General features: G+C 40.5%; 1 protein-coding gene and 1 long non-coding RNA gene across 8 annotated transcripts in view; one reads left to right on the forward strand and one right to left on the reverse strand.

The window, feature by feature from the left end:
- Window positions 1-18,983, reverse strand: part of unc5a (unc-5 netrin receptor A) — a 129,500-nt gene that overhangs the window by 54,289 nt on the left and 56,228 nt on the right. For all 7 annotated transcript variants that reach the window (XM_079669101.1, XM_079669100.1, XM_079669099.1 and 4 more), the window contains exon 2: window positions 7,318-7,530. In XM_079669101.1, the coding sequence (XP_079525227.1) occupies window positions 7,318-7,530 (213 nt within the window). The remainder of the gene's footprint in view (window positions 1-7,317; window positions 7,531-18,983) is intronic.
- On the forward strand, window positions 10,582-11,591 carry LOC307031758. The gene is made up of 3 exons (XR_013806066.1): window positions 10,582-10,749; window positions 10,887-10,993; window positions 11,460-11,591. It is a non-coding gene; the product is annotated as an uncharacterized lncRNA (long non-coding RNA).

Consider the following 18,983-nt stretch of genomic DNA (forward strand, 5'->3'; position numbering starts at 1 on the left):
ATTTTTCTGATGAGTAACTTTCTATTTAGAGTGAAATTGAAGATAAATGAGCATTTGTTTCAGGGTAGGGCATCCTTGTGATGGACAGGATGCTTACTCATTTCCCCTGTTTTGATATTTCATTTAAATTGTTTCCTTCTCTGTTTTCAGTTAATTCCGTTTTTCTTCATGGTCCCCTGAAACATGATTTTTTTAGCCTTTGATTGCTCCACTTTAAAGCTATATTACACACTTAAAATAGAACAGGGACCTCCTATATGTTTCCTGTAAAGATATTTATCTGCATCCATGATATTGACCGATACAGGACTGAGAAGTAGAGGGCAGCGCGAGTGGTGAGTGGGTGTAAGATGGAGTGGGAGAACTGATTGGCTGCTATAATACCATGGATTAGTATGGCGGTATTAAAATAAAGGTTATAGATCATTACAGCTTAGCCTAGCTTATCTCCCCCTTTGATCAGAAATTAAATATGTCATCACATTACAATCCAGGATCTAGTCAATCAGAAAATACATATTTTATACAAATGAATCCTCGCTTGTTTTCAGACACAGGGGTTAGCCCTGTGGTGCCATAACACATTATTAGTTCTCTGCAGAAAGTGATAGATGGTTTAAAGAGATTTACTGACACGTCATGCGGTATTTAGACTTCAGAGGATTGATAGAGTACAGGAGTTGGTGCTGATAAAGCTGGAGGTTGTATTCCCTTAAAGGGGTTTTGAAATGTGGACTTATGTATATTAAAAAAGAATATTAAAGAGTTATTAAAATAGTGTGTTATTCCACTCTAAACCAAGAAAAAATCCCTTTCACAAAGTAAAAGGCAAACGTATAGCTTATGATTTTTTTCTCCATCATCTTCTGCTTTCATTGTAGAAGCCTTGTCGACATCCGGTTCAATCAACAACGAAAATATAATCTCCTCAAATCTTTATAAAGCAGTTGGCGAGGCTTATTGAAATAGAAATGTGAAATGCATGTATTTTCCACCTGAGAGGGTTTGCTGCTGGGTTTGACAATGCGACGCGTGGATCAAAATCGTTTCCATCAATGCTGGCAGATGAAATGCAAACAAAATCAAATCAGTCCGGCCGTACAACAATCCTCCACTCAAATGCCAATCTCCCCTCTCCTCATCATGTGTCTGATGAGAAATCATAGTGTGGGGGAATCTCCTAATCTATGCAAACACACTGTCAGCATTGATTTGTTCGGAGGGGATATGTCTTTATTAGGACTCGCCAGACGTCTCCCGTTTCTCCAGCTCTATAACGGATGACCTGGGAGAGACACAACGCTGGACGGGGCTTTGGAAGCAGTCACAGCCATAACAATTGAGATAAGTTACTGAGGGCAGGTAATGAGAACTGATAGACTCTGGGATGGATCGATAGTGGACATTGATACCAGGAGAGGAAGGACAAATTGACATCTCTTTCTTTTCCATGTTCAAAGGAGCTTGTGTCTGAGGGTGTTGTGAGTCCTTTGTGTAAGGACACTAGTGTGTGTTTTTATGGGGGGTGGGAAGGTCCAAAGCGATGACAGAAAACAAAGGTGTGTCAGTAACTCAAACTGTAAGTGTGCAGTACACCCAGTCAGCGGCAGCAGCTCTTTTGTCTTTCCTGCACTGAATCAGATTCAATAAACAGACCTGTCTGATGAGGGCAGAGGTCACGTCTGCTGTAGATGGTTATCCGAATGTCATGTTTTCTACCTCCTGAGCCGAGAATACTGAGCAGTCAGAAGGAAACATGTCTGCACTTCAGACCTGGGTCAGTTATTAATTCAAACCCTTCCAGTTACTTTGACGTCTGCCTGAGTCTGTGGGGAGTGAACAGGGATGGAGTTTGCCGCATATTGCCTCCGCTGTGCTGGGCCAGACTAGTTCATCTCCGAAAAAGACCACCTTTCTGATATTACTTTAACCCGAGAAAGTGAAAGAGGAATTATTGATTTCTGCTTCTGCTCGCTTTCATTTTCATTTTTGTTCCTACTTGATATACTTTAGTGATGAATAACATGCACTGTACTCATTTGGACAGTGGGAGTCACAGCCGCAGAGAAAAAGGATGCTTTGAGTGCACGGGTGATCAGGCCTGTATGAGGGAACAGGCGGGCTGGTATGACTTTTAATTCCCATAATGAATTTCTCACTGCTTTCCATATGGCTTTTTAAAATAATCATTCAGATAATAAAAATTGTTCCATTAAAAGGTAGGTTAGGTAATTCACCTCAGAAACACTTTTTGTTATATTCCATGGAATGCTCTTAACATCCCGATAGCAATGAATAAATCAAATGCTTTGACAATAAATAGATACAAATATTTCATCTGTGGAAGCCGTGGCGCTGTAAAAAGAAAGTCCAGTTATCTGCCTCGGCCCGCGGCAGATAATTGGATGGCCTACCTGTCTGTCAGCCTTCCATCTGTGCACAAACTTATCTCGTGCCCTCATTGGTCATGTGCGCGTTTGTGTGTGTTGGAGGAGGGGCTCTGTAAGGAAGTCTGAAGGAAGGGGCAGATTTTTTTCGGTTGTGTACTTTCAAATTCTAGCGCACTCCAGCTGGTTTCTCCATTCTGACCTACCCTACCTTTAAGTAAAAAATAATAATAAGAGTTTCACATCAAATGTACTGGTTTTAATTGTCTAATAAAGTATATTAAATTGTTGTTATATTGTGGTCATATTTTCTGAACCACTATACATTTATATCAATTTTTGGTTAACCTATAAATTAAATACAATAAACAACTCAAAGTTATTTATCACATTGATACAAAAATACAAATTAAAGTCCAATATTGCCGTGAAGAAGTCCCGCACTAGTGATTTGCAGTCGATCACACACAGGTGTTAAAATGAGAGCTCCCTTGGTGTTAACAATATAGTGGAGGCATTAATATCGTCTCAAGGTATATCACGATTCTGCTCAGCACTGTTGGTAGAAATGAGAGTTGTTATTCTGCTCAGTAGATTTAGATCTGTAGCACTATTTTTTTATATATTGGTCAAATATAACATTAATCTGGCCCATGCCGTGGCTGTGACTCATCTTTATATTATACTGTAAGCATCTCAGAGTGGGTGAAGGAGCTTTCTGTATCTGCCGCAATCCTTCTGCAGTTATTCTAGAGTCTACAATATCTAAGCTTGGTCCCCCTTCGTGAATTCAAATCGTAGGTGCAGAAACTAGGTGCTGATGTTTTGGGGTTTTTCACAATTGCAAAGTGTTAATTCTGGTTAACATATTCATGATTTAATAACATCTCATTTATGATTAGTTCTGATAATGTGGCTTATTGAACGCATGCTATTTTGTAACTCATTTTTATTGCAGCCCCTATTAGCCAGGACTTTGGCTGATGGAACAAGAAGTAAATAAATACTGTACCTTTTAAACCTTATCCCACCATGACATTTCAACTTGCTGGTTATCATTTTTAATAACTATTCAAAACAACATCAATAGCTAATTATAAAAAGAAAAACTCTTACACATGCAGTTGAAAACTAATAGCCCAATGATAACATTTCTGCAATATGGTTTATTGTAATCCAATAATTTATAATATTGAGATATCATGTTTGCAGCTTTAAGCCTTATCAAAATATGTATTCTCCATTGTTGATGAGCCACTCATCCATCAAAGAGAAAGAGATGATCATATTGAAGGGAGAAGCGCAGAGCACATGTGAGAACCGTCTCCAGCAGCGACTCTTGACTCTGATGTGTCTACATGCTATTTTCATTACATTTCTATGGAATGAAAAGCATTAACTCGATCCGAGCTGCACTTTCATTTACATAAAGGAATAAGTATCCTTGATGAGAATCCCAATCAGTGTGAACATGCCAGCCAATGGAACAGAGGCTGGAGTCTCAGGGGCTTCTCGTTGGCTGGTCACATGTGTGCACTGTATTTACATCCGTCTTAGTAAATGGAGCAAACAAGCAGTGCAGTGCAGAGCCTGAGTCGAGACGACCCCTTGGAGTCAGAAAGGACATTTCTCAAAGTTTCTTCTAGAGAAGCTGGCTATTTTCATTATGTTTTTGTTGGAATGAAGAGCATTGACTAGAAGTTTCTTCTAGAGAAGCTGGCTATTTTCATTATGTTTTTGTTGGAATGAAGAGCATTGACCTAGAGAAGCTGGCTATTTTCAGCAAGTGATTTGTCACTGTTACACTGGGTATAAATTGTCAATCCATTTTTGTCAACTTTGGTATGTCTCCAAACTCCTCATTTCTCCCTCCTCAAGGCAAGATGTTGATATCGGGCAGCTTCTGGTGTGACAGAAGTCCTGGTTGCTTGGCAACAGGTACAAGTTTAGAGTCCGGTGTGACTGTGACGACCAGAGTGCGAGGACAGCCTGACAACCCTGTAACACACACACACACACACACACACACACACACACACACACACACACACACACACACACACACACACACACACACACACACACACACACACACACACACACACACACACACACACACACACACACACACACACACACACACACACACACACACACACACACACACACACACACACACACACACACACACACACACACACACACACACACACACACACACACACCGCAGTTGGATGTATGCGCCTCACAAGTTTCTTGCAGGAAAAGGGGATTAGAGGGAGCCATCAGTAAACTCCTGAGGGAAGTGCTGACATTAAACAGCACAAGCGTTTGAGAGATCGATGTGGGTACCTTGGAGCCGCCATACCTCTGGACAACCACGTGTCCTTGGTAACAGCCCCACACGACACATTCATCTTCAAAGGCGGCGTACCACAGAGCGAGATGGAGAGCTGCGAGGAGTCCTTGGAACCTCACAGGGTTCCTAAAGACGAAGCCCCTCGCTGCTGCATGGGTCCCGGCACCCGGCACACCAGATTTGTTTAATAGACAAATAAACTCTGACTTTACCGCTTCATAACAACACAACAAACGGTCCATCATCATTAAATGTTGGCGCAGCAACATTACATTGGTAATGTGATGTTCCCAATAAATCTGCTGTTTATGGGGCACAGCGTGGTCTTTAGCTCGTGAATAAACGCGATTCATACTCATCGTATCAAAGTAGGCGGCCGACTCCACAAGGTTCACCCTTTAAGATGATTGCCACAAATTACATGTATATTATACAATCCGTGCATTTACATGCACCTCCATACAAAGGTTACTGAGGGAAACCAGGCCATACAGTAATCAGAGAACGCTCTGTAGTAACATGTTACTGCAGCAGGTCAGAAAGAGAGACACTGCCTCTTCTCCTAGCCTCTGTGTGGAGCAGAAAGTGAAGTGAGAAGACCGGCAGAGAGGAACCTTCCCTCACAGCGTGAATATTTCTGAATCTTAAAAATTGTCAATGTTCAGACATTAAAACAGTCCTAGTCAGACTTCTAAAAGTTATCGTCTATTAAAGTTTGGAGGAATTTTAAATACAAGAATTTAAGCTGTCACCTTTAGTTAACTAATAAATGAGTGGATAGACAGAAACATAATTGCAAACTATTTTGATTTTGATCGATTAATCCTGCTGGAAAAATGGCAGAAAGCGCTGTTGTCAGTCTCTCAAACATGGAGATGTCCTGCTTTTCTCTGTTTTATATCGTATTAAACCTAACATTTCATTGTTGAATCCAAGACATAATTAATCAAAAGAGAAAACAATTGACAGATCTCGCTGTGCACGGTGGCATCACACCTTGTTGTCCTATACATATGCACGTGTAAAGAGCTGATTACACAAATACATGGCATTTAAGTTGGAGGGTTTTAGGAGAGATCTACTTTGGGAACCAGGCTGATGCAATACAAGAAATGCACGTGCCAACAGAAACGTTGTATAATAGTTTTTTACTTTGCTTGTATGACATGTGCCAAGCTTTTACGTGTGGGGAATAGAGTTGAACTATTATTTAAAATGTTCACTAGATAAAATCTCTCTTTTTCCCCACAAGAATTGTTGATATTGGCAACACTTCATTTTAACACCCCCCACATCCACAGAGAGTAACAGAGCAGAACAGTTATTGAAACAACACAAGTAGGAACATAGCATTATGAATTGGTCTTATTGTATCAGTGTTGACTCACTGACGGTCTCCTCTTAATGATCCAAATCCACAAGTGCTCCCTTACAGTATGTGTTCACTTGCTATTCACCAAACAGGAACTCAAATGAACTCGGTATACTCTTTTATTGCCATTATCTAAAAGAGCCTTATTCCAAAAATGACCCTAGCATTAAGGGCCTAATACACAAGGTAAACAAATAAACAAACATGGACACAGCCACATTTGACTCTTCTGTTGTTAAAGAAAAAAGCGTCTGTACCTTGGGGAATTTAGGATTAAATCACTCACCATGCCTCATGAATGAAATCCTCAGTATGGGACAATATTTGTTTTCAACTGTTAAATAAATCTGATATTCTGACCTATGAGAGCGTCAGATTGAATCAACATTTAAGTGTTAGTTCCCTCTGCGACATTTTACAATAACTTCCCACATTCAGTGAGCTGCTCCATTTTTAATTCTAAACCCTGAAGACCAGATGAAGAAAATGTTGGTACAATAAGCTCTTTATCTAAAAACAAAGATGCCAAGTGTGCATATTAATTGATACAGCCCTGCTTAAATGTCCCTTCAGACGTTCCTGCTTTACACCTTTCCATCTCTTTTTGTGTATGTGTGTGCACACGCTGATGGCTGTTTTTTTTTTTTTTTTGTGTAGTCCTCCTTTATGTCCATTATCTTTATTATGCATGTGTAATGTTTGGCAACAAATCAGAGTGTGCAACTGCTTGTGTGTCTGTGTGCGTGTCTGAAATATCCCTGTCATTTCAACGTTTCTCGTTCCCAATCAGTTGTCAGGCTGTGAATAGGAGGTTTGAATTTGCAGATTGCTGCTGAATCACAGCACATCAGTGTCATACATGTTTATGACACCGATGACGGAGGCGGGGAATTGCAGCATAACAGAGAGAAAAACAAACAGGTCTCCAAGGTGATTGAGAAGATTTCTGAGACTGAAACCAATGTGCTTATTATGAGAATGGCAGGATAAATATGCTGGAGGATGAGCCAAGAGCCTGATGGAGCACAGTAATCACTGGCAAATTGCAAACCTTAGTTCCTGCACGCAAACACTTTGCATAATATATCTATGGAGCTGCACATTTCCCAGCAAACAGCATCTGAACAGGTGCAATCTCTAAATAAAGACATTAGCAGCTACATTTTTTGAGATAGGAAACAGATTTGTGTTGCATGTACCTGTGGCTGGGTCGATAGTCCGCTCGATCAAGTGGTCGTCCTGGTGCACCCACTCCCCGTTGCACTTGAAGTAGATCTGCGTGGCCGGGGTGGAGCGGCAGGTCAGAGTCACCGGCTTGTTCTTCACGATGAAATTGTCCTCTGGCTCCACCAGGAAGTGGGGTAACAGGTCATTGAAGGCGGCGGGGAGTGTTGCTGTGGCATGCTCGGAGCCTTTAGAGAAGAAAAATGAAAAAAAAGTCAGTGATTTTCTAGAGATGCCAAATACAAAAACGCTTTTAGATGTTCAAGTTGTCATGAATGCAATGCACCAAATATCTAATGCAGAGATTTAGTGTCCTTGGCGAATTCATACATATTCATATGAAAGAGGAAGAAGAAGACAGATGGGCACACGGAGAAAAGAGAGACAGAAATAAGTTGGCAGTAACAGAGCTTGGCCTTGTATGCTGTATGGAGTCCAGGTCTTAACTTCAGCTCTTAATCACAGCCCTTTAACATCAGCGCTGACGGAATGCTGGCCATAAATATCGTCTCAGCGACTGGGACACTTCACAGCGTGTTATACGGCTCTTCAACCAGGAGTCTAACCGCATTAAGCAAGGCGGGGCAAAAGGCAGGGAGGGTAGAGATGAATGACAGCTGGATAGTTAGGGTTAGGTTAGCTAAATAAATACAATATAAATATAGGCTGTGCTATTCCTTCAGACATACAGGACATGTGGAAGAAAAAAAAAGTATAGATACATATCCACTCAGCGCCAGCAATGTAAAAACTATTAATATTCTTTACTTGAGTGAAATTATTAGTATCACACTGTAAAAATACTAAATTTCAAGTTAAACTATTAAATCAAGAATGGTACTTTAGTAAAATTATTTAAGTACAATCTTAGTTAAAGGTCTGTTCTTAAAAAATATAAAGCAGAAGAGCAAATCTTCGGGTTTAAGAAGCTGCTAAAGGTTTTTGAACAATAAGCGTCTCAGCTAAATACCTAGCAATTCATTTTCTGTTAACCCACTCATTGTTTTAGTTACTTAAATATAATGTTTGATGGTTGAGTCTATATCAAATAATACTTTCCACAGTATGTTGTGTCAAAATCAGAATTTCTAAAAGTAACTAGTAAATAAACCTGTAAAAATGTTACATTTGGATTAAAAAAATACAAAAAGAGTAGAAGTAAAAAATAATACAAAATGAAAATACTTGGGTAAAGTACAGTAACCTCAAATATGTACTTAAGTACAGTACTTGAGTGAATGTACTTAGTTACTTCTCACCAGTGCTGAGCGCTGATACAGGACCTGTTCTTAAGAGGGACAAGCTGCAATTTATGGCAAACTGAGAAATGTCCAAGACAAATGCTGAGTGACACAATGAAGCCTACAGCGCACATATCCCTCCTCCATGCACACAGTATCGCTCTCTAAACATATTAGCTTTGTGCGAGAGATAGCAAGAGGATGCGGACCGGAGGAGGAAGAGGGAAATAACCTCTTTACACCAACAACACTCAGGGGAGACCAGTAAATCCCAAAATAAAACCTCTTTAAAAGGAGTGTAATATTAATTTACTGCCATTAATCCAATATGGCTGACAGACCAGGCATTAACAACCTGCTCCATCACTCCCTGTGCAGCAGGAGAGGATGGGAGTCCACATCTCTCATAATGAAACTGCAGCACGAGTGCTGACCTTTCTCTCCTCTCTTCCTCTCCTCCCTCGCCCAGCCTTCACTCATCCTTGCAGATGCCCGGGTCAGAATAATATAATGTTGCATCACAAACACCCATTTTTGGACAAAGGCATTATCTGTCAGGCCCTCCCCCACTGCACATTATATTAATATCTCTCTTTCTTTTACCCCTGTGTGCTGAGTTGCTAATTTATCAGGATGAGATAGTGAAGCATGCCACTGCTGCTGCCGCTGAACCCCATTAATGTTTCGTGTACATGTTTAACTCTTAATGGAAACTAAATGTTCTGTGTCCAATGAACGACATACATCACTCGCTGACACTTTCCCGAGCACATTTTCTCTTTTGAAACACATTTGCAGAGAAGAAAATGTTATTAATGTGGCAGCTCGCTTTTCAGGACAACACAACTGCCCGACAATATTTACTATGTATGCGAGTGTGTGTTTCTTGTCTCGTGGTGTTGAGAAAAGGCCACAGCTCATCATGAATGGTGAGTATAATTGCTAATAAACGTTGCTAATAAACAGCGTGGGACCAGTAGGTCAGGTTGTTTGAAAGTGTGTTGGTCTTAATGACGGTGGCTCCTTATAATGGGCCGGCTTCCAGCTTTGTGACCACGGCCATTAGCCGACCGGGGCTGACCCTCTGTATTCCCGGCAGACAGAAGAAGACAGCTCACTAAAACAATGGGCGAGACTCACCTCACACCTGCCAGGTTAATCATCACATAGAGGACGGATGATGTTGAAACAGAGTGAAGTGAGCGCCACCTGAGACTGACAAGAGGCGAGAGCGGCGAGATGAGCCCCTGATAATGTTAACTCACCGCTGGATGCTCATTTGCAAGGGTCACATTCAACATGACCTCTCAACTTCTGATGAGGTTTCCAATTTGTGTTATTGTGTTTCACAAGGGGTGGGGGCTAGACTACCCTTTTAGTACATGTGCTTTAGGTTAATGAGGTTAAACACGTAATTTCTTTAGAGAAGTAAATTGTCCTTTTATGGGAGGGAATTCTAGTCACGCACCGCTTTATATCAAACCCATAATGGAAGGCTGATGCGTTGTAAATTGGCTTAGATTATTGTCACGACATAATGTACTTCAAAGTCAACGTGCGGGCACACGCACACATGGAGTATCAGCCACTTAACAGACTTGTTGCAGGTCAATGCACAAATCAAATAGACATACAGCAGGACTATGGGCACTGCATTTTCAGCTGAATGTGATTGGCCAAAGCTGCTGTTATTTGTCAAATGCGTAGAGTCCGTTGCCAGATCATTTAGTGCAGACACAAACAAGATGAAAAACCTCTCCCTTGCTGATTCAGCCAGTGAAGATGATTTAATTGATGCACCATGCTGGATGTGTTGCTAGGGCCCAGTAAACAGCATAAGTATCAAGCACTTTCATGAAAAGAAACCAGAAGAATGGCTTTATACATGTCAACTTTTTTTTTTAAAGACAAGCATCAGGCTGTGACACACACACACACACACACACACACACACACACACCACACACACACACACACACACACACACACACACACACACACACAGAGCAGCAGCTGTTAGTGAGCTGAGCCGTGATGTCCAGAGCAGATTTCCTGCTGCGCACAGACCCCATGTCTCATGTGTTTGGCTGACCACTCGTCAACTCCCAAGTCATAGGGGACAAGCATGTCCACAGGACAGGAACATTGATGAAGTTGTTTTGCAGTGTAAGACTTATCAAAATATGTGTTTAAATTTAAAAAATGGTTTTCCTGTCAGTATTTATATATATGCCCCGACCCAGCGCCGTATAGACTGACAGTTATGTCATCTCCGTTCACTCCAATGGACCACTTTTTTACAGCAATGGTGGATCGTGGAGCCTCTCAATCGTTCCCCGGAAGTTAGCGCCAAGGCTAGCAGAGCTGTAGAGTTGCAGCATAATAGACCGTTCGTGACGGACTTTTAAAGGTAAGAAGAAGCTTAAAGATTTATATTGCGGATATTATCAGTACATCTGATTCAAATTAACATGTGTATTAAAGGATGTCAGTGGATTATCCCTAAATTAGTAGATTTAGGGAACGTTTACATATAACAGATTAAGCTAGGATACCATACCATAGTACCATACACTATACCATAGTGGTTGAATACACAGTATTAGGAAACACTTTATACTTACTGGACATGTTATACTCATTATATACTGTATATAAAATATGACCAAGAATGTGAGACAACTTTATAGAAATTCATATCACATCTGTTACTGATGCCATTTGTCATACTTTGTTAAACTCACAAATAATAAAGTTCCATAACTTCAGTTGGGAACAAAGACCACACCTTATCTCCCCAAGGCAATTTCCCATCCAATAGGTGTGCTATATAGGTGTGTATAACCCTTTCTCCTGTCTGTTACTCCCTCTTTCAGCACAAGAACCAGAGGGGGATTCAATGGAGCCTGAATACCTGCACTGAGACCCTCACCCTGCACCCTGAGTCTCAACTCTGTGTTTTTCAAGCCTTTCCCTGTTTTTTTGTATTAAACAAAACATTAAGCTTGTTGTGTTTGTATACAATAACCTAACCTCACATATTTTTTTGCTGTTGGTCATGAAATTGCTCCTGCTGACTTGTGCCAGCCATTTTTTCCTCCGCTCTGTGTCAGTGGGGAAGCCGTACATTCGTACTCCTTTCTCAGAGCGATTTGAGCATCCCCAGGCAGCACAGCAAACCATGGTGGCGACTAGGAGGCAGCACAGCAAACCAGGACAACACGGAGGAAAAGGCACAGACAAACTGCATGATATGCTATTCAATGTTTATTGAATTCCATGTATTTGCAATGGATGTTCCTAAAACAACACATTTAACATCATCATCATCATCATCATGCTGCTGCTGCTGCTGCTGCTACTCCTTTGATAGTCACCTGTCGGTCTCCTGTCCTTTCTGAAAGCCATAAAGATGACATTAGTCATTTAGATAACTTGTGTCCTCAATTACCATGGGATTACTGGAACTACCATGAATTTAAGAAAATGGTAGAAATTAATCTAATCTGAATTTTGAAGCATTCCTTTAGATCCCCTCCCTCTAAATATATCAATAAACATTAGAAAGTGATGCTCCTGACTACTATACAAGTTTAAGAAGATAATATTGGTTTGAAAGAATTCAAAGCTATAAATAAACAGCAACAGGCTCTTTAACCAAGGCACTGTTAGCCTAACATGTAAACTAGTTGTTCACACTAATCCTAATATTATCACTTAATATTAGCAAATTCTATTTTATTTTTTAAAACATATTGATGTAAATACATACACATATCGATTTGTTGTATAAATATTGCAAATCAAAACCTTTATTCACTAATAATTACCAAAAGTCGAAGTTCTATCTCCTGTTATCAATGCATTCACATTGCCCGCCATGAACTTCCGGGGAACGATTCTCGTCTGCATGAACCACGTGACGATAACCGTTTTTGGACTTCCGCTGTCGTAACTCTTCTATCTATACGGCGCTGCCCCGACCAATGTAAAAGGCACGAAGGATCAGATTTCCACAAGTGTTGCAGCTTTGTAAACGTCTTTTGTTACCATCCATCTTCAGTCACTGACTGTATCACTTTCCAGGAATATTTTTTGTATGCACACAAATCTCAAGTCTCAAGTTTGAAATGAAACTCTTCAGATATCCTCCCTCCTCTGCTCGTGTCAGCGGTCCCCACACTGTCTCTTTGTGTTATCTCTTTTTATTTTAATATTGGACTCCTTATTATCCACTTGGAGAACAGAATTGCTGAGTGCATCGGAGAATGGGGATGTCAGCAGGGATAAAAACTATAGCTGGAGAGAAAATAACCTTCTTTTGTGTTCCTCCCTCATGGCACCAACACACCGGGTGCCCTTTGGAGCCAATTACATTTCTTTTTTTTTTACAGCATCATGTCCCGAAGGAAAGCATCATTGAGCAATCACTGGGCATAATTTACATCACAGTGATGAACAGCAGCCATAACAAGTGTTTTATGACACCATCAGCACCTTACATAGTCCTCTGAAATTAATTCAATTAAAATCACTATCCGGAATATTAAACCATTTCATGTTCAGCTGCCATTAACAACAAGTCAAGTTCAATTTGTACAACCACTCTGTTGGTGGATGCTCTTAAACCATTGAGTTCATGTATTGTATTCACTCCAAATGTAATGGACGTACATTAGTGTCATGGAAACAAAAGCGTTATTGTGTGGTTATTTTCAATAAGCCTCAGACAACATTAACGTTGACAATGATCAAACACAGCAGGAAAGACGCAGAAATGAGATTTTTTCAGAAAAAAAACCCTCCATCCACCATCATATATAATGTGGAGCAGTGCTTACTGATGTATGTTTGTCCAAAGATGACAAATATTTACTCCTCCACATGTCTTGTATTGAGAGAATACATTTTTCATTGAGACAACCATTCTTCATTAAGACACACTCTTTCTCTGTCAAACATACAAAGTACACATTCATGGAGCTGAACACACACAAGATGCTACAAAAACATGCTCACACACAAAATATAGATTGCAGGCATGCAAAAAAGGAAATTGCTGCTCAAACAGCTTTGTCTTTCTCTGGATCAATGAGAGATGCAGGATTATGAATGCAAAAAACCCCAGCAGGTTTAGAGAGAAACCCTTAAAAGCCAACCAATTCAGATACAGTACAATAGCCCTGGTTATTGAGGGTGGTCTGGGAAAAACCATCAATCACTGGCTGTAAAAACACACTTGTATAGAAACGGGCTCAGATGCATTAAATAAACACGTTGGAGAGATGGCACCCATGGCAACCCAAACTTCATCCCATCACATTTGCATCAGTTGTGAAGGATGGAGAGAGGCTTAAGAGAAAGAAAAAAAAAAATCAGGGAGAAAGGGACAGAAGGAGGCGGGGGCTGTGTGGCGAATAAGTAAATCAGCATCACACATGCCGCACAACGTTATTGCAATCTGCTCCTATTTAAATGAATAGAAAATTGTCTGCTAAGCATGCACATCGATGCAGAGCTGTACATCTGTGTGCATATATTAATCCAGGACACTAATAACACGCTGCCTACACTGTTCCCTAACAAGAATATTCCCAAGATAGATGCGTTTCCTTAAGCTCGGGTCTCTTGGTAACCTTTAAAAAAAAAAATGCCATCAAAAGTCTATGACATAAATCATATCCACTCAAACAGGCAGCCCTTTGAATGATTAAATGCTGCCGAATGATGTCGTTAAACAAAAGAATAAAAAGTTAGAGCTGTTAGTTGTGTAAATACGATGCACAGCAACACCATTAATGAGCCTTGCACCTTTGAACAGGAGTTTACACATCTGCTGATTCCGGTTTGTTGATTCTTATTTATATTTTCTTGTCATCTATTTGAAGCGACGCCTCAGCAGGGGGGTCCAAGCAGGGAAGAAACGTTCCGCCGTCTACCTTTGCCACCAGCGCCGACACCTTCGCTTTGCTCGCCTTTCAAGGCGACGCCTTCTTGAAAGGCGCATTTGCCTTGAAACCTATGACACCATTCTAAGCTCCTGTCAACGTAATAGAGCTGACATTTTAAGAAGTGCGTGTAAGTGACAGTATGCATGTGTGTGAGTTTGTTTGTCTGTGCAAATGTGGGAGTTTATGCAATGTGTGTGAATAAATGGCTGAAAGTGATATTTAACAAGATCAGCCGCTGGAAGCCTGATTTGTGTACATAACAGCAAGAGCGCTAACACGAGACACAATCATCTTTCCCTTTTAATCGTTATTCGTTGAGACCTGTGATTCAGAAGCCACATTCCTATTCTTACAGTAGATGCATCATTAACACTGTGTGGACGAAGAGTCTCCGGATTCACGTTCATCACTCGAGTGCCACAGCTGATGCTTTGTCTACATTCCCTTCCAGGTGTTTCCACGCACAGAAGACAGATTCAAACCCTTTTCTGAACCCCTGCTTCAATCACTGGCTCTGAATCTGCCAAAAACTCTTAATTTTGCAATGCATAATTCAGTGACTGCACTACTCAGGGTATTTTACACAAATTACGAATATACTGTCCTCTTTCATGACATATCGTAGGCCTTTCAAAATGATGTATGAGTAATAAGACACGAAGAAATATACTTTTAATCACCACAAGAGATGAAGAACTTGAATTGAAAAAAATGCATAATTCACACCCAGAGCATGGCAAAGATCAAGGTCCATTTCATTTAGACATGTCTTTGAGTTTAAAAATAATCTATTCTCCAAAATAATATTAAAGGCAGAAGACATTCAGAAACTTGAATGTCTGTTTCTGAAGCTTTGGTTAGCTATTAGGTTAGCCTCTTTGTAAAAGGTCACTTCAACTAACAAAATATTCAGCCGGAAACAAAAACAGAATTGAAAGATCCCTCTGCAGGAGATGTAAAATATGAATCATGAGGCTACATAATAATGGGGAGACTCACAAACCACAGTGAGGCTTGTGCACACAATAATTGATATATTTAACTCTTTTTAGATTCAAAATGCTTTAGCACTCCGTATTTAAATATCTCAGATTCTTCAAAGCTTCACCTGTTAGGCGGTTCAGTGCATGTTTTTACAAAAGAGTCACAGATTCAGACACCATTTGACTTAATAACTACACGCAACCCTGAAAGGAGCTGGAGATATCCTGAGCTGTCGGGAGGGGCAGACGCAGTTTCCATCCAAGACACGCACACGCTCGTGGATTTGTCGTCCCCTTGCGCTTAGCCGGAAACTAGGTTATCCGCAAGCAAGTTGATTACAGAAGCGCAGGAATGGGGAGGAACAGAAACGCAGACGGATAGGAGGCAGTTTTAAATCTGTGAAATGGATGTTAGGAAATAATAGGAAGAAGCAGGAAGTTAAAGACAAGAGACAATTTAGATTACCAAGTTAATCCTTTAATTACCGGATATGCCTGGAGCTTATACGAGATGTTTCACACTCTGCTTTTTACAACAATTCAGACTGCAGAAAGCAGGGCGGGTTGCCATAATGATCAGAAGCCATACACCTTAAAATAATGAATTGCTGGAAATCTATATTGTTTATGATGCTGGAACAACCGAACAAAAACACTTCTAATTGCAATCGTTACTTTGAGAGCTTTGCAATTAGATCAAACATGTTCTCTTTTAGCTGGCCTCGTAGCTCACAATATGCCAAGCGTCCACACAGAAAATACACCACTTTAGAGAGCGTCCAAAAAAAACATGTTCAATTTGGCAAGATGACAAAGCGGCAGGGTGTATAACTGCTGATTTCGGCAGAAGTTACTCATTCTGTTCCAAAGGCTTTTGACACAAATCGTTGTAAACGTGAGGCCCTCTGCGACACTTGTCAAAGTGTTGTCAACCTGCCCATTCCTCTCTCTTCCTCCACCGCGGCTCATCATTTAGCCTCCACACAGAGTAAGAGTGGCGAGGAAAGAAATGGGGGATGACTTGGCCCATCTAATTAGTGTGACAGAGCATGGAGGCTCCTCCGCATCAAACGGAGAATTAGAAAACAACACGGAGATATGATCCATAACAAGGCAGAGATAAAGCATCACCTGTTCAACTCTAATTACTGTTACAGTATGCCGGCACCACCTACACTATTTAACAAGCCACCAGCACTTTCTGTATCCATGACAGCTTTAGCTACTGCTCTCAGTAACAGTAAAGACATGATTGAAACTCATTGAGAATTTAATAAAGTTAATACTAATAATGTCTCCAGTGTTTTTCTTTCACCTTGGCATGCCATGGTGGTCGGCAAATGTCTTAGCTCCACTCAATTTATTAAATTAAACGTATTTGCAATCACGAAGTGGGAAACATTTAGATGACAAAATGGCTTATTGATACCAGGTTTAAATTGCATTTTATTATTGAAATAACACACCCAATTACAGATCTCATGTGATAGTGTCTATATACAACCTTTTAGCATTTCAAAGTGCTGGATATGTCTTTCCATTTTCCTCAGGCTACTCCTAGTGACAAATGTGGTGACTTTCTCAGTCCATAAACAACAAAAGAAAGAAATGTATTTAAATATATTACATTGCTATTTATTCCCATTGCCCATGATGGCAGTCCACGGCTCTCCTCTTATCAGCACAGGGGCTCTCCTTCTCCTCTTGCAGTGTATAACATCATCTGACAACTTTTAAGGACATTTGGAGCTAGCTCTAGGTTCTCTATCATTAAAAGATTTTGGAACAAGGCCGAGGATACACTGCATTTTGTTTTCCACAGCTTTGTGCCTTCATTGCCTCTGGAGATCTTAGTCTGTGAAAAGCAAGGATTATTGGAACTAAACTAAATGCATGTGTATCCTTAGGCTATAGCACTCAATATTCACTGAACAATTGCAAGCTAAAAGCAAACAAGTCGACTATTGCCACTCACCAATACTTATAAATCCCATCTTAGCTAATATGTATATATTAAGCGTCTTTGAGTTTTGAAAAGCGCTATATAAATAAAATGCATTATTATTATTCATTATTAATATGTGCCATTTGAATGCAAAGTATGGTAGAGGTTGATAGAAGTCTCATTACTCTGTGATATGAGAGTGATCACACAGTCATTAGCAGTCATTCTCAAGGCATCATGAATGAAAAACACAATTTAATGGCATCCATCCAATCGTAGAAATGTTAGTGTTGGTATAACCAACAGGTGGACACTGCCATCCTTAGCCTGGCTAACAATCGTTTCTGCTCAGGTAATGAGCCATGAAAACACATCTTTCAATTGTATTCATCTTTCTTATTCCAGAAAATAACATCAAATGCAAACTCCAGCCTCTCTAATCCACAAACATGCCAAGAAGATGAATGCAGCAAACCGTTAGAATTGCAGACATGTGGCATGTGACACAAAAAAACAATGTGTGTAAAACGATGACACATGTTTGAGGGATACAGAGGCTCCGGACGTGAAAGAGAAATATAACAAGGAATTATATAGATAAGTGTGACTGACTAGAAATAAAAAGGCAGTGCTGGTTATCTGATATGACCAAAGCACATCTGAACTCCACGTGTTTAGGGTATCAGTCCAAGGCAGAAGCAGCAAGCACAGGGGAAAACTCATTTCAACCAGAACAGCTTTCTGATTATTCCCTCCATTTTTATTTTTTGGTTTTTCAGCTCATCCAGTCCTCCTGACATCACAACCGAAAGCAGAGACACGCTGGCGTCTGTGATTCAGCAATGCATGAATACAAATCGGTTTTAGAAGAAGCACATCTTTCATTACTCAGAACACACCACCTCCTCCATTTCAGGTTAATCTACCCCACAAAATGAATTTGAGTTTGCTCAGACAATTTGAGAGAGTGAAATTACATATGAAGCACTAACTTTTGAGTAAAATGAGCTCGGAGTGTGCGACTGCAGCAACATGTAACATTCACACCTCCTAATGCAAAAACAACACAGATTTCCCGGTGAATTCCCAGTGATGGCAGCTGGTTTAATAACTCGTGTGCGTCCTGCTTGAGAATGACTCATGTCTCTTGACCTTTACCTATGCGTTGATAATCACTCCTATGTTACATGTCACTTGTTAGACACTTTTATCCAAAGCGACTTACATACTCAATACTGTTGCCAATCCCCATAGGAGCAATTTGGGGTGAAGTGTCTTGCCCAGGGACACAACGACATGCTGACTGCACTGGGGTTTGAACCTGTGCTCCCCTGATCCCAACACACTAGTCCACTGTGCCACAGCCTCCCTTATATGGACATGACTTCTCACCTAGTGATGTAAATTAAGGTTGATGCAAATTAAATCACGCCCTTCGAACAAACAACCCTGTACAGTCATAAGTGAATAATAACCATAATCATGGAGACCAATGTGCCGTCAGACCAATGTGCAGTCACT

The sequence above is a fragment of the Notothenia rossii genome (assembly GCF_949606895.1).
Source record: "Notothenia rossii genome assembly, chromosome: 3".
Lineage (NCBI taxonomy): Eukaryota > Metazoa > Chordata > Actinopteri > Perciformes > Nototheniidae > Notothenia > Notothenia rossii.